A 15,258-nucleotide genomic window follows, 5' to 3' on the forward strand; every position below is an offset into this window, starting at 1 on the left:
GAGTAATGAGGTATGTGGTCACTGAGCTTCATTTCAAATACTGATACACGTCCTGGTTCAACGTGATGATACCACAGTAAGACAGAAGCTGAAGCAGAGAGCGAGTGATGCTCATAAGTGCCATCTCTGACCTGGAGGAACATAAGATAAGAGATTCAAACTACAATGCATAAAACAACTGTATATTTCCTCCTACAGACACACAGTAACAATTTGAATACATGCGTATGGTGGATACATGCAGATACTGTTACATGGAGCTAACTGTGCGTACACACCGCCAGCGACTCTTTCGCTGGGTGTTGCTAGTCTCTTGCTACGAGGTTGTTAGAAGGCGTTCCTAGATTTGGTTGCTCTAGTAACAGTTATAAAGAAACCCTGCTGTAACCAGAGATACTCTTATTATAGAGACAACTTTTTATTATTGAACTCAGAAAAAACAGAAGTGTTACTTATTGGACCGAAAACCGCCATACATAACAACCAAGAATACTGCTTAACTATTGACGGATGTTCCATAAAACCCTCGTCGTCAGCAAAGAATCTTGGCGTTCTATTCGATAGTAATCTGTCATTTGAGAGCCACGTCGCCAACCTGTAAAATTACGTTTTTCCATTTTAAGAATATATATAAACTACGTCATATGCTGTCACTGTCAGATGCAGAGAAGTTAATTCATGCATTCATGACATCAAGAGTAGATTACTGTAATGCACTGTTAGGTGGTTGCCCTGCAGGCTTATTACAAAAACTCCAACTGGTCCAAAACGCGGCAGCTCGAGTTCTTACACGTACAAAAAAGTATGAACATATTAGCCTGGTTCTGTCAACCTTGCACTGGTTACCTATAAAGCATTGCATTAACTTTAAAATCTTGCTTATTACCTATAAAGCCCTACATGGTTTAGCTCCTCAGTACTTGACTCCTCTTGTATTACAGTTCTTCACGTGCATTATGCTCTCAGGCGTCCTGTCAGTTGGTAATACCTAGAATTTCAAAATCAAGTGCAGGTGGTAGATCCTTTTCCTATCTAGCGCCTAAACTTTGGAATAGTCTTCCCTGCACTGTCCGGGAGGCAGACACACTCTGTCAGTTTAAATCTAGACTAAAGACGCATCTTTTTAATCTTGCATACACTACACTTCCATAATATAAATCCTCTGAGGGTTTAGGCTGCATTAGTTAGATCAACCGGAACCAGGAACACTTCCAACAACAACTGACAACTGATGTACTTGTTACATCAAAGAGTGCAGAACAGTACTCTACTCTCAGCTGTCTTGTCTCATTGTTCCAAGGTTACCACAGTGTGCAGGATGCAGTTCATGCCCAGACCTGATGGTAGAGCGGAGAATGGGAAGCGGCGACCTGACAAGAGCTGAGATGTTAGAGCTGGATAAAGAAGGACGCGGTCACCTGACACGTCTTCACTTCAAAATTTTAAACGCTATGAGATTATTAATGATAATCTTAAATCTATATTTACCTTATTACTAAGTTTATTTATTTTTATTTAGCCTTGTTGTGCAAGCACTGTGGAGCTTGTGCAGAGGCAGCAGCTTTTGCCAGAGGGGAACTGGAATCCCCTTGGTTGGGCCTGGGTTTTCCTGAGGTTTTTTTCTCGATTGGAGTTTTGGGTTCCTCGCCACCTTTGCATACTGTTTTTTTTTTTTTTTGCCTGGCCGGGGGGCTGCTTTAGAATTAGAATTTTAAAGTTTTACTTAATTAATATTGCATATAGGAATTTATAGTCTGTTTAATATTTGACCTGTGCTTCTCTCTCTTTTATCTTAAATGTGTGCTTTTACTGTGTGTGCGTGTGTGTCTGTGTGTGTGCGTGCTTGTCTGTGTGTGTGTGTGCTTGCGCATCCGTGCGTGTGCGCATTTGTGTGTGTGTCTATGTCTATGTGTGTTAGTACGTGTGCATATTGTTTGTGTGGAGTGTTTTGTATGTGGGTGTGTCTGTCTTCTGTGTTTTCATCTTTTTACAAGATGTCTCATATACAGTAGAGCTGCTTTGTAACAATGAAAATTGTAAAAAGCAGCTATATAAATAAAGTTGAGTTGAGTAGAGATGGGAGGGTCGTAATACTTCCAACTGACCCTTCGCTAAGCCCTCCTTAGTTACTGTTGCTACGCCTGTCAAGCTTTCACGCCTGGCAAGTGTATTACAGTGTGTATGCACCGGTGTCAGACATTCCCAAGGAGATAATTAGTCTTTTTTGGTGAACATGTGAAATATCTGAGAGAGCAAGACAAAAGGGACTGCAGTGTGCATTCTAGGGATATATCCACGACATAATATGCAAGCGATTAGAAAATAATTTAATCAAAATTTAAGCTAAAGCCTATGAATGATAACATTGTCCCGCTTATATTTTAGTAGCGCGCCAGGCTACTGCTCACACGTCATGGGTCTAATCTACGCCTTGGACCTGTCAAGAGCCAGAGATGCTGAGCTGAGCCATACATCATCAACAACACAAACACATTTCCGTCTTGCCTTTAATCATCTTATTTTACGTTCAAATATATGCATTAAGAACAAAGAACCGTCATTATTTCCAAGCAATGATGTGCTGAGTTAGCTAGCTAGCTAACATTAGCGTGCTCTTACCTTGGAGCAAACATAGGTGTTTTTGTTAATCCTGCCGACCTTTAGTCGGACATTCTAAAACGCTTAACGTGAAAAACGCTTAACGTACCTAAACAGCGATACAGGAAAATCAAGTTTCTGTCAAATTTTACTTCTAATAATCACATGCTGCTGTCAAAAGAACGAGCTCTTGGTCCGCGGATAAAGTGAATATCACGTTAAGCGTTCTCACCATAGAAGTCCATTATAAGAGAAAACAGCTTTATGTGGCTTAGACAAATTTCTGTCATTTTAGTTGTAATTAATACTTCAAAAGCCACCGTGCATTGTGTTAAAAAGTGCAGTAGGGGCCTCTTTATGCCCTGTCTGAAACCAATATTTAGAAATGAGGCTGAAAGGCAATAAAGTTGCTAACTCCTGGCTTCAGTGTTGTTACATCGAGCTGAATAGCCTGTGGAGCAAACTAGAACAAAAACAGCACAAATGTTAGCTCTGATAAAAAGGGACAGAAATATAAATGAGATGATACAGTGCGTTGTTTAGGTACGTTACGCCACGTTAAGCTGTTTCCTTATAATGGACTTCTATGGGGTAGAAAACGCTTAACGTGATATTCACTTTATCCGCGGAACAAGAGCTCTTTCTTTTGACAGTATGGTGGTTTTTCTATTACAGTATTAAGTTTTTCTATTATTGATTGAGTTTTTATATGAGACAATGCATTTAAACTAGTTATAGGTCTCACACACTTCTCTAACACAGAAAAGACTATGAGTCTCATAGCAAAAAGACCATGATCTCATGGGTCAAAGGTTACAGGCCAAGTTGAACATCAAACAGCACCATAAGACATCCTTTGCACGCAAACGCTTTGAGCACACACACAATATGTACTCTTCACACGAGATCTGGTCTAAAATGCATGGTAGTTTTTGAAGTACATGTAAGCTAGGGGTAGTAAATTTGGTTTTCCTTGATCGCTGTTTAAGTACGTTAAGCGTTTTAGAATGTCCCACATTTAGTTGTGAATGAGGCCTTCCACACTGCTTGATCCACGTCCGACATTTCTCCCCTTGGGTTTTAGGTTTCGGGAAGGGAAAAAATTCCACCACCCCGTCCAAACTTTTAGGATACTGGCTATCAGATTTACACAATCCATACGCACAACGCTTCGGCATGTTTCTCACGCTCGAAAGCTTGACAGACCTCCCGCGCCTAGTTACGGTTGCTAAACCACGATTGGCCTGTGGCGGTTTTCTGGCGTGGCTTAGCGAAGGGTCAATTGGAGAACCCGTACCGGCTAACAAAACCCATGACAACAATTCAAAAAATCTAGCATCCGGTCTTCAGGCTTTCCTTTTAAAGGGGCTTTGCTGTAAACTGACGGATGATGTGAGCTCCGCTGCTTTACTCCTATTGATAGTCGCTCATCATTTGCATAAAGTTGAGCAACTTTGTCGCGTCGCTAGACACGCCCACTTCCTGTCGCCAACGGTCACTGTTGCTTGTGTCGCCGGAAGTCGCCAGCTCTCCATTGAAATGAATGACATCAAGTTGCTTTGTCGCTGGCGGTGTGAACGCACAGTAAGGCTACTCCAAAAAGCTTGCAAATGACAATAATCGTTATAATTTAACAACAGGATAATATTTGTAGTAATTCCGACAAGACACATGTGCACCAAAAATGTCTATTTTTAGACTGTTTTGATTAAAAAAACCTTGGAAATATGTGTAGTATACGTTCCCTTAAAAAGATCAAGATACAAAGATGATTTTTATGATTTTTGATTGTGTCATAACCTTAAAGCAAATTCAAACTTGATGCTCTCCCAGAAGGACCAGACACAGTGGAAGACAGACAGTCTGTGCAGCAGCCTGGTGTCATTAGCTTGTATTCTCCCCCATCCTCTCACAGCACTAAAAACAATCAGACATCATTAACAATGAATTATCAGTGCTGTAACTGACCATCACTCTCACTACTGTAAGCTTTGGTGCTTATTGGGTTACACAAGTTCATGGTTTGTGTTATTTTAAAATCTCTTCCCACATCCTTTTCTGTCCTACCCACTGATCCCTACATAAGACTGCTCATAGAACACTAAACTAGCATCAGGATGTGAAGCCATCGGACTTGTGCACTGATCTGATACTCATTGGTATTATGTACTGAAATAAACTTCAACAAACGCACACATATTTACATTTATTCATTTGGCAGACGCTTTTATTCAAAGCGACCTACAAGTAGGAGAGCATATAAACATTTTGACACACGCTAAACAGTACCGTTACTTTACAAGGCCATGCTACTAGGAGGATTAAAGCTGGAGTACAGTATATATAAACATATACAGTAGCTGGACTCGTCTCTTACCTTTTGGCCATGACAAAGTATCGGTCGACTGGAGCCCCCAGAGTGATGTTAATGCTTCGGACCGTGTTAATGTTTCTGAACACCAGCAGCATGGGCCGAGGCATGGACTTTAACACCTGCATGATGTTATCGAAGCGATTCATGGCCATGTCACGCATGTATGTCGTTTCTTCTCGAGTCAGGATGTTACCCAGGCCCAGATCCCACATGTTGATTGGCCGCTGCAGGAGCATCTCGCTGAACAGGAAGTATTCTGAGACGATTCCATAGAGACACAATGAATACACTAGTATGAATGCTGGCAACATTATTGTATAATCATTATTTTATAGTACACACATTTTTAATAGCTTGTTTAATAACTCGAAGTTGGAGGTCTTTGGCAGTTGTGTTTCATGTCACTTGTTTAGATGCCATGCTTTAAGAAGGCGAGTAACCTTTTGTCTTGGGTTAAGTATTTTTGAACTGTTAAAGGATTGTGTATTCTTACATTGTGACTGTGTCTCAGATAATAACCACGCCATCTGTGATTACAATCAGGTTACTCTGTCATGGACTCTCAATGGGGAAGGTCCTATCAGTATTGTATTGTTTGTGGTACTGTACATGTGTTCACACAGATAGTACCTTGGGTTAAAAATCTAAAAGGTTAACACAACAACACGGCTTCAGAAGAACCATGCTACACGACCACCTTTAATAAACTCCAAATGTATGTATTAGATACTAAAGCATTTATTAGAATCTAATACATAGGGAAGTTCAAGCCCTACCATTTATATACATTTATTTATATCCATGTTTATATCTGTTAATGTTGCTAACATTTAATTACACACTGACCATAAGTAATATGTAAGGAAAAGATGCTTTACCTTTGACCCCAAGCTCATTTGCATATCTCTTCATGCCGGCTTCATCACGCAGGACTATGGATCTCCACAGCTGACACAGAGCCACTCTGTCACTGATAGAGAGTTACCCGTCACCTTCTGTCACACATGTGCAGTGATTCTGATTTTTATTTAGACACTTACCTTTTACTGAGGTGTTCATACAGCCCGTGATCCAACAGAACCAACTCAGCTTTTTTATCTGGACCTCTTCTTACCAGCACTGAACATTAGAAACATGCATGGGAATTTTGAAATGAAATGTCTAGATAATTCTATTATTATTTCATATCACATTTATGAGATTAAATATTATTATATATTTGAATAAATAATACAAAATATACATTTGAAAAATAGGTTTATTACCCTTATACAGAGGGTTTTATTTCTTCTGGTTTTAGTGTGAAATATGTCCCTGACATGTATCATTAGATTTACTACTATAGTACGATCTCAGGTTCGAGTTCTTTCTATTTTTAACCCTAGAAGCAAAATAATAAAAAATACCAGCATTTGTTCTTCTCTGCCTAATAAACAAAAAAGCATTATAATAAGGCATAATACCACAAAAACATATGAAAATAATCGTACCATTTCCAGGATGAGGGTCAGCATGAATAAAGCCTGTGTAAAAGATTTGTTCTGCAAATGTGCGAATAAGCTTATCAGCTGCCTGAAAACAGCAAGAGAAGTGATGCCGTCATCACTTTAAAGTAACAGAAAACGGTTTGATGTAACGTAATAACAACATTAAACTCACATCTTTCAAACTTAGTCCTTGACGCTCAATTTCCTCTATGTTGTTGATTTTACATCCTTCACAGAACTCTGCTGTAAGCACCCTCTACATGGACACAGAAACATCGTATACAGTCTATTTACTGCATATATGTAAGAAATTACAACAGCATTTTATGGTCATATGATGGTTCTCACCTTGCTGGTGAAATCCCAGAATACTTTGGGCACAACTACAAATGTAAAGTGTTTCAGCTCCTCCGCACAGCGTTCAGAATTCTTGCCCTCATTCTCAAAGTCCAGTTCTTGTGCTAACGTTCCCTTTAAGTCCTATAAGCATTGTGGGAAACACAAAGAGAAAATTAATTCTTATATTGTCTTGTATATCAATAACCAACAGTAAAAACAACTGGTGCTACGTTTGGAATTATAGCAGCATGCTGCTGACATACAACTGCTGCAGTATGCTGTATTTGTATTGTGTACAGAAGAGGTCCTGAACCTTTTCTAGGTTAACGGCCTTTTAGTCCAGCAGTAATCAAACCTTCTATTAAACACAACAATTATGTTGCCATTTTGTAGACAAGCATTATTATGATTTAGGCCCTACCCATCTGATTGCCATTAGTTTGTGAATCAGATCAAACAGAGGGCTGTAAGGATAAGTGTTAGGTCCTCTACATTTTTATTGCAATTCATGCTTTCTTTTCACAGTAATTTCTGCATGTCCCATTTGAATTTTACATTGGATCTTAAAGTCCGAGTAAAGTGACATTGAAATATGTGTTCCGAGTTTGTCACACAACAGAAAAGTGTGTTATTAACCACCCAGCTAAATTTGAATGGAGAAAAAAACATCCAAGGAAATTAAATAAGTTATCAAAATCTTGGAAAAATAAGCAGGACTCTGCTCTCAAATGCTGGGGCGGTGTGGCTCAGCCGCGTGACGTCATCAAATGCCGTTCTTTCTCTCGCCTCTGAGCTTTCAAGTGCACAAGTTAGTTTTGCAACGGGTTTATCGCGAAAGTAGTAGCAAAAGTCAAGGCGGGAAGATTTGAAACTGCAGTGACAGGTTTGAGAGGTTGTAGATGCCTATTTGTGGTTGCAATTCAAATCTGAATCTAGGAAAATGTGTAAATATGTGCTATGCATTTGTATTCGCCAATGTATTTTAGTAAATGCCAGTTTACACGTTTGTGACTATTTTTCTGCAACTTCAAATTCAGAAGCCAGATTTGTGAGTTTTGTCCACGAGTGCAAATCTCAATATTCAACTTCAGTTTTTTATTTTACAAGTTTTGACATTGGGGCTGTGAGTGTACATAGTGTACAGGTACAAATACTTACTTTACAAGTTCACAAATTAAAATCTACATGCTCTCAAGTTTTGCTACTGAAATACCTTCATACCCCAGCCCAGTAGGCTATATGTGAATTATGTGAATACGTTTTATGGGAGGATTTGAATTCAAACACACGCGAGTCAATGCGCGCAATATAGATAATTCAGGAGCAGGTTAAAAGGTATGTGTATTCGTCGTGCTGTCCGGAGAGAGGGCTCCGAGCCCGGCAGTTTCTTCTGAACCCGGAGTATTCTCCCCATGTCCGGGGAAAAGGCTCCGGGCCCGGTATTAGCCCGAACCCAGAGCGCGTTGTGGTTACAAATAGCACCCGGCAATCTTCAAAGATAGCATTTGTGCACGTAGGCAGCTTATAGAGATATGGCAAGCCGATGGTGTCAGAATTACGCCATAGATTAAACGTGTTTATATCCGAACGCCGTTTTTGATGGCCGTAAAAAACGCGCGAAAAGTCGTCCATAACGCCGTATTTAATGGCGTTCTAAGGCGCTTGAAAAGCGCCGCCTTTTGCGCCGCTGTCTTGCCAATATGACGGTGTAAAAAACACTGTTTTGGTTGCACAGAGCGCGCGTTATGTGCGTTACGGCGTTTTGTGTGTTGTATAATGAGCCCCTCCCGCTGATTTCCGCAGCCAGTAAATTTGAACTGTTCTCACCCAATCACTGATGAACTGAGCCAGACCAGAGCAATTTACCACTGATCATTTTACAGGATTTTATTATGTGCGCAGTGTTACCTTTGCTAACATTAAACAAACCACTGCTTGCTTTCCGAAGAAGCGACTTCTTCTCTTTGGAAATGTAAAGTTACACAACGTGGTCAGCAGTTGTATAAAGGCCAACCAATCCCATTGTAATGTATCCTGCTTATTACATATAGCGCGTATTGCCTACGTGAAAAGCAAAAAAGCAATCGGTCGAAATATTGTATTAGCTAATTTCCAACACCAGAAATCACTCCTGGTATAAGCGAGGTCAGCCAGAGTAAAAAGTAAGCTGCATTCCCTTTAAACAGAGGCTGAGCACTGTGAGTGGTAGTCTGCTGATTAGCGTGATCGACTCGCAATTGCAGACAGCATCAAACGCCGGATCGAGACCCGCTCGAACCATCAGTCAATTTTTACATTGTTGGTCTTGGTCTGTTTATGTGTATCGCTTGGTCGTTTTTAGATTTATATTTAAGTACTTAATGCGTGGTCAGTATGAAAAGAAAGTTTTATAAACCGTATCTGCACTTGATTTTTGCTGCTGAACCATCAGTGGACTTTCGTGCTATAAACAGGACGAACGAACAGTAATAGATTTTACATTTACGCATTTAGCGGACACTTTTATCCAAAGCGACTTACAGGGGCCTTTTAGTCTATGCATGTCTCTTATCAGTAGCCCATGTGATTTTAGTTTCCATATTACAAAAATTGATTGACTATAAGGAGACGCAATAATGTTGCGCAATGATTGTAATGTAACAAGCATGAACTTATTAACTAAAATATAACACAGCCCAAGTCAATGCCAAATGCCTTGCCATTTACCTCCGTGAAGAGACTGACGCTATCGTGCGTGGAACTGCAAAGAAACTTACAATAAACAGCCACGTTTCCTTTTGAAATGGAAAAAAATATTATTCAGCACATAGACATAAGTGCGGGATTCAGGCCACTCATGCAGCCTAGCCTGGCGAGAACATGGCAAAATGAGATGCGGGCATGCTACTTACAAGCTACAGGCAAAACTATTTTAAAAAGTTGGTTTGCACAAAGATGGTGGTTAAACCTACTGATCCCATTTGCTCCGAATAGTAGGCCTAATTAAACGTAATTACATACACTGTAAAAAAAATCCTGTTAAAACAGATAAATATGGGATCAGAATTGTTGCAATATTCTGAATAAATAAACTATGATCCGCAAATAAATATAGAGAGTTTCACAAACATTTCTTAAATCCACATATGCTCAAAAAGCGAACCACAAATATATGTTAGACGTTCCACAAAAAGAAATGGAATTCACAAATAAATACAATGAGATTTGCAAATAAAAAATATTTACAAATTCATTTTAATGGCATTTATTTGTAGATCACTTTCTGCACATTTGTGGATCGCTTTCTGTGCATTTGTGAATCGCTGCACGCATTTGTGGATCAGTGCATGCATTTGTGGATCAGTGCACGCATTTGTGGATCAGTGCACGCATTTGTGGATGGCTCTCTGTGCATTTGTGGATTTTGAAACATTTCTAACGTCAAGACGTGCACACAATCCACAAATAGGTGGACTCCGCCCACTATCTACGCAAGCCAATCGGGTAACTTCCGCTTTCGTTGTCTAATAGGGCACTTTCTAAATTCAGCCAATCACATTTTGCCCTGCACTAAGATTCAGGGAGCTAACATGGCGGCTAGTGGCGGTCTAAAATGCGTGATATACTAAGAAATGCGAATGGCCTCTTCTTTATACTACTCAGTAATGATTGTTTGTGTTTATATGCATTGTCCATATGTTAGTAACAAACGACTGAAACGTTTATGACTTGATAACAGCGTGCACGGACTGGGGTGGACAATCCCGGTGACTGGGGACTGATTTGGTCTGCTGCAAGCCAGCCGTTTTATTGTCTTTATGTATCAAAGTGATAAATTCCAATTTTGGCATTCGATAAAATATAATCTGTTTCCCCGATACTGCATGGGTAAGCAGCTAGTTCGCGCCGGACACTTAGCGCGTGCCTCCTTTCAATGTGTGCAACGTTTGCATTGCAATATGCTGCAGCTGTCGGTGTACTACCAGTATAACGATGGCAGAATTAACGTGGGGAAATCATCAGCACTGTGAATTTCTATGTCATTCATAATTCAAAATAAAATGTAATTTATTCAGTCATCTCTGTTTATCCCATTCCTGAATGATCTCTGCTGTGGTTTAACTGTTCTGTATACTGTCTAACTCTTGCCACAACAAAGGATGTCGATCCTTTGACTATGATCTTGTGCACACAATATATTCTCAAATTCACACAGCAACCCCAAAAGTAAACGATGTAGGCCTAGTAAAATTTGTGTTTTCGAACCTTACCATAGTAAATATTGGTATACAACTGCAGATAATCAATTTACTGTAGTTAATAAAAAGGGTTGTGGCAGTGCTCTTATATAGCGTGTTATACGGATATACTCACCATTTTACCTGTGTGTAAATAAATCAATATTGTTGGGTTATAATTATGTATATATTGCTGCCTTTTAAATGACACACAGGACATCTTTAAAATACTGTTTATTTCATTATTTATTAAATAAAAAAACAACAGGGAGAATAAGAACGACAAGGGAGGCAAACAACTTTTCTCTTACATGAAAAAAGTATGAAGCAAAATATAAAATTGCCAAATAAAAATGAATTGAAGCTAAATGACAAATTAATGGGTTCTCCATACAAATGCACAAATGGCACTTGGATATTACATGGCATTTCAGTAAAGCCCTTTTCATACAGAGATCCCGGAAAATATGCAAGAAGATGTGTCCCGGGAGGACGGGATCGGTTGATTTTGGTTCACACTGCAGTATTTTCTGGAACCTGTGCGTGCGTTCACACACATCCTAAAGACATGTGACATGTAATGTACTGTAATGTAGTCGGGAACGTAGCGCTGCCACGGTGAAGGAATTTTCCTTGCGGTGATATTGGCAATTTTGATAGTTCAATCGACGGTTTGCTATATTATAACCGCATTCTTTCTATATTTAGTGCCAAATAGGCCTAAAAAGCTCCTAAATGGGGTTATTATATAGCATACATTGTTGGTTTTTAAAATATATCAATTTAAAACAAAATACGCAAGTACTTTTTATGTAGCCTATTTAGGCTATTGGTAAATGCAGAACACTGAAGAATGAGACGCAAGAACCATAGGCATAGCCCAACCAGCTGAAGTTAAATATAAGAAAAAATATATGAACAAAAGCAAATTGTTTGGGCTTGTTGGTGCAAATTTACAGAACCTCAATAAAAATATAACAGAACGATGCGCAGTTTTAATAAAAAAAATTGTCAGTAGCCTGCTTTTTACTACTTTAACTGCAATACAAAAGGCAATTATTTTGTTTTACATGTTTTTGTTTAGAAAAAACAAGCATGCTCAGGTAGGGTCAAATCAGTCTGTTAATAAAAAAATCGCTCCTCCACGTCGTGTACATCAAGAGACGTACAAGACTTGTTTTAAAGGTTGCCAAGCGATCAAGTTTATTAAAGTTCTCTACCATTGTAACTTTGTGTTGATCGATGAAGTTATTTAAAACTTGCTGCATTTAGAGGCGACATATTCTCTCTCAATTTCAGTTTACATGCTCGGTACACATACAAACACTCGAGACCTCCGAAGACTACAGCGGATATTTCAGACTGTTGAGCGAATCACTGGTACTACCCTTCCCACTGCAAGAACTGTACTCATCCAGAGTGAGCGAGTAAAAGGGCTCGCAAAATCTCTCTGGACCTCTCACACCCAGCACACTTTCTCTTTGAACTGCTGCCGTCTGGTCGGCGCTACAGAGCACTGAGAACCAAAACAGCCAAATAAAGTTTCTTCCCTCAGGTCATCTACCCCATGAACAATTAAATGTTCTCCCCACTGTTCAATAAATATGTGCAATACTAAACTACTCACTTATACTCATATTTATTTATACATATGTTACTGATTTAATATATCATACAGCTATCCCATTCCCTTACACAATTTGTATAAAGCACCTTATAACTTGTATATATGTAGCACATGCATACAATATAGCATCTGCTATCCACATCAGAATGTATGTGTCTCGCAAACATAATTATGTCTCAAGTGAATGCTTGGTGAAATGCCGGGGGAAATATTTGATCCGTCCAGGTCTTAAGGCCTTAACTCTCGATGTCAATCAAATAAATAAAATAAACCTAAATAAAAAACATAGACTTTACCTATAGATAGGGGTTTTTGAGTTGGTGTGTGCCAAATTTGCTGGAATTGGATGCAGTAATTTTTTACATAAAATTCACTTGAAAAAAGGATTTTCATAAAAATCTTTATTCCACTAATCAAAACATAGTAATATCAATGGCCACTACAAGGATTTAGTACCAAGGCCATGGTGAATTAGATCCTGGCTCACCTCATCAGTGATTGGGTGACAGCAGTTCAAACTTATTGGCTGTGGAAATCAGCGGGAGGGGCTTATTATACAACAGAAAAATGCCGTAAAAGACGTGTGCTCTGTGCAACCAAAATGGCGTTTTTTACCCGTCATATTGGCCATATGGCAATATTGGCAAAAGGCGGCGCTTTTCGGGGCGCCTTAAAACGCCGTTAAATGCGGCGTTATGGATGGCTTTTCTCACGGTTTTTACGGCATTTGGATGTAAACGCGTTGCGTAAGTCTTAACCATTTTGCTTTTTTCTTCCTGCATACATAATAAAATTCTAATTTATTTATATAGCGCTTTTCGCAATGTGCATTGTTTAAAAGCAGCTTTACAGAAGAAAATCTATAAAAAACAAACAAACAGAAAAACACTTCAGGTAAAACACAGTGCATGGTGTTTGTATTAGGGCTGTGCGATTTGGGGAAAATATCTAATTGCGATATTTTTGACAGACATTGCGATTGCGATTTGATTTGCGATTTTAACTTTTCTAATTCAAGCTTCAATTCAATATTGTTGTGTGGAGCACAGTATGGGTATACTGTAGTTACCCTGAAAGAAAACAACAAAAATGAAAACATTTAATTGTTTCCATTAAAACCATTACAAAATTAATTTTTGTAGTGTGCTTTGGGCATTATTCAAATAGGGCTTACTGTTGTTCAATTGGTTCCCAACTTCCAGATTACATCACACCAATAGAATCCAAATACCAGTGTACACTATTATAGTTTCCATTAAAACAAATACAACTCCCATTGTAACCCTTAAATCCATAACATTTTCTATTGTGTTAGATAACAGATATAAATTCCTATATGCAATATTAATTAAGTAAAACTTTAAATTCTAAAGCAGCCCCCCGGTCCAGAACGATGCAAAAACAGTATGCAAACGGGGCGAGGAACCCAAAACTTAATCGAGAAAAAAAACCTCAGGAGAATCCCAGGCACGGATTCCTCCCTCTGGCAAAAGCTGCTGCCTCTGCACAAGCTCCAAAACTTGCACAACAGGCTAAATAAAATAAATAAACTTAACTAATAAGTAAATTATAGTTTAAGATTATCATTAATAATCTAATAGCATTTGAAGTTTTGTGGTGAAGACTGTCAAGGTGACCGTCTTCTTTATCCAGCTCTATCATCTCAGCTCTTGTCAGGTCTCCCATCTCCCTCACCATCAGGTCAGGCCATGAACTGCATCCTGCTCGCTGTGGTAACCTTGGAACAATGAGACAGGACTGGCTGAGAGTAGAGTACTGTTCTGCACTCTTTGATGCAACAAGTACATCAGTATGTGTTTTTGGTTCCGGTTGATCTAACTAGTGCAGCCTAAACCCTCTAGAAGATTTATATTATGGAAGAGTCTAGTGTATGCAAGATTAAAAAGATGCGTCTTTAGTCTAGATTTAAACTGACAGAGTGTGTCTGCCTCCCGGCACAGTGCAGGGAAGACTATTCCAAGTAGCAGTAGGAGAAGGATCTACCACCTGCACTTGATTTTGAAATTCTAGGTATTACCAACTGACAGGACGCCTGAGAGGATAATGCACGTGAAGGACTGTAATACAAAAGGAGTTCATTCAAGTACTGAGGAGCTAAACCATGAGGGACTTTATAGGTAATAAGCAAGATTTTACGAAATAAAACTAAAGAACTAAAGACCTCAATTCAGAAACGCACACATCCTGTGTCATAGCCCGCGACTCTTCCCGGTATGTGCGGTCTCGCGGACGTGCCGATTTAAACTTGACGGCATCACAAGCCTGCAACTCTAGCGCTAATCTGCCCGTTGCGCTGTGACGAGCCGTTTAAACTTGACGCGCATACACAGCCTGTTTCGTAATGACGTTTATAGTACTTGAGTCCGGCTCGCTCGGCATCTGGCAATATGGACGAGGCTTGACGCACGCGCGCACCCTGTGTAAACTCACGCCTAGCTCCGCGTTTCAAACAAATGTAAATTCTATCTAACTGTTTTGCTAATTTCACTTGGATGAAATTAAACATTCAGCACATTTTTACTTGTTTTAAAAAATCCCACATACTTAAAAATAATAAATCAGCCTATGTAAACTATGAACTATTTTAATAATTCA

At 39.2% G+C, this 15,258-nt stretch overlaps 1 protein-coding gene across 4 annotated transcripts in view; it reads right to left on the reverse strand.

Moving 5' to 3' along the window:
* Positions 1–23: 23 nt before the first annotated feature.
* Positions 24–15,258, reverse strand: part of adck5 (aarF domain containing kinase 5) — a 49,200-nt gene continuing 33,965 nt past the window's right edge. For all 4 annotated transcript variants that reach the window (XM_057354654.1, XM_057354653.1, XM_057354656.1 and 1 more), the window contains 8 exons: positions 6,808–6,939; positions 6,632–6,715; positions 6,463–6,544; positions 6,013–6,091; positions 5,851–5,942; positions 4,976–5,228; positions 4,399–4,515; positions 24–131 (listed from right to left, as the gene is read on the reverse strand). In XM_057354654.1, the coding sequence (XP_057210637.1) occupies positions 29–131; positions 4,399–4,515; positions 4,976–5,228; positions 5,851–5,942; positions 6,013–6,091; positions 6,463–6,544; positions 6,632–6,715; positions 6,808–6,939 (942 nt within the window). In that variant the 3' untranslated portion in view covers positions 24–28. The remainder of the gene's footprint in view (positions 132–4,398; positions 4,516–4,975; positions 5,229–5,850; positions 5,943–6,012; positions 6,092–6,462; positions 6,545–6,631; positions 6,716–6,807; positions 6,940–15,258) is intronic.

Source organism: Triplophysa rosa, linkage group LG16 (genome assembly GCF_024868665.1).
Source record: "Triplophysa rosa linkage group LG16, Trosa_1v2, whole genome shotgun sequence".
Taxonomy (NCBI): domain Eukaryota; kingdom Metazoa; phylum Chordata; class Actinopteri; order Cypriniformes; family Nemacheilidae; genus Triplophysa; species Triplophysa rosa.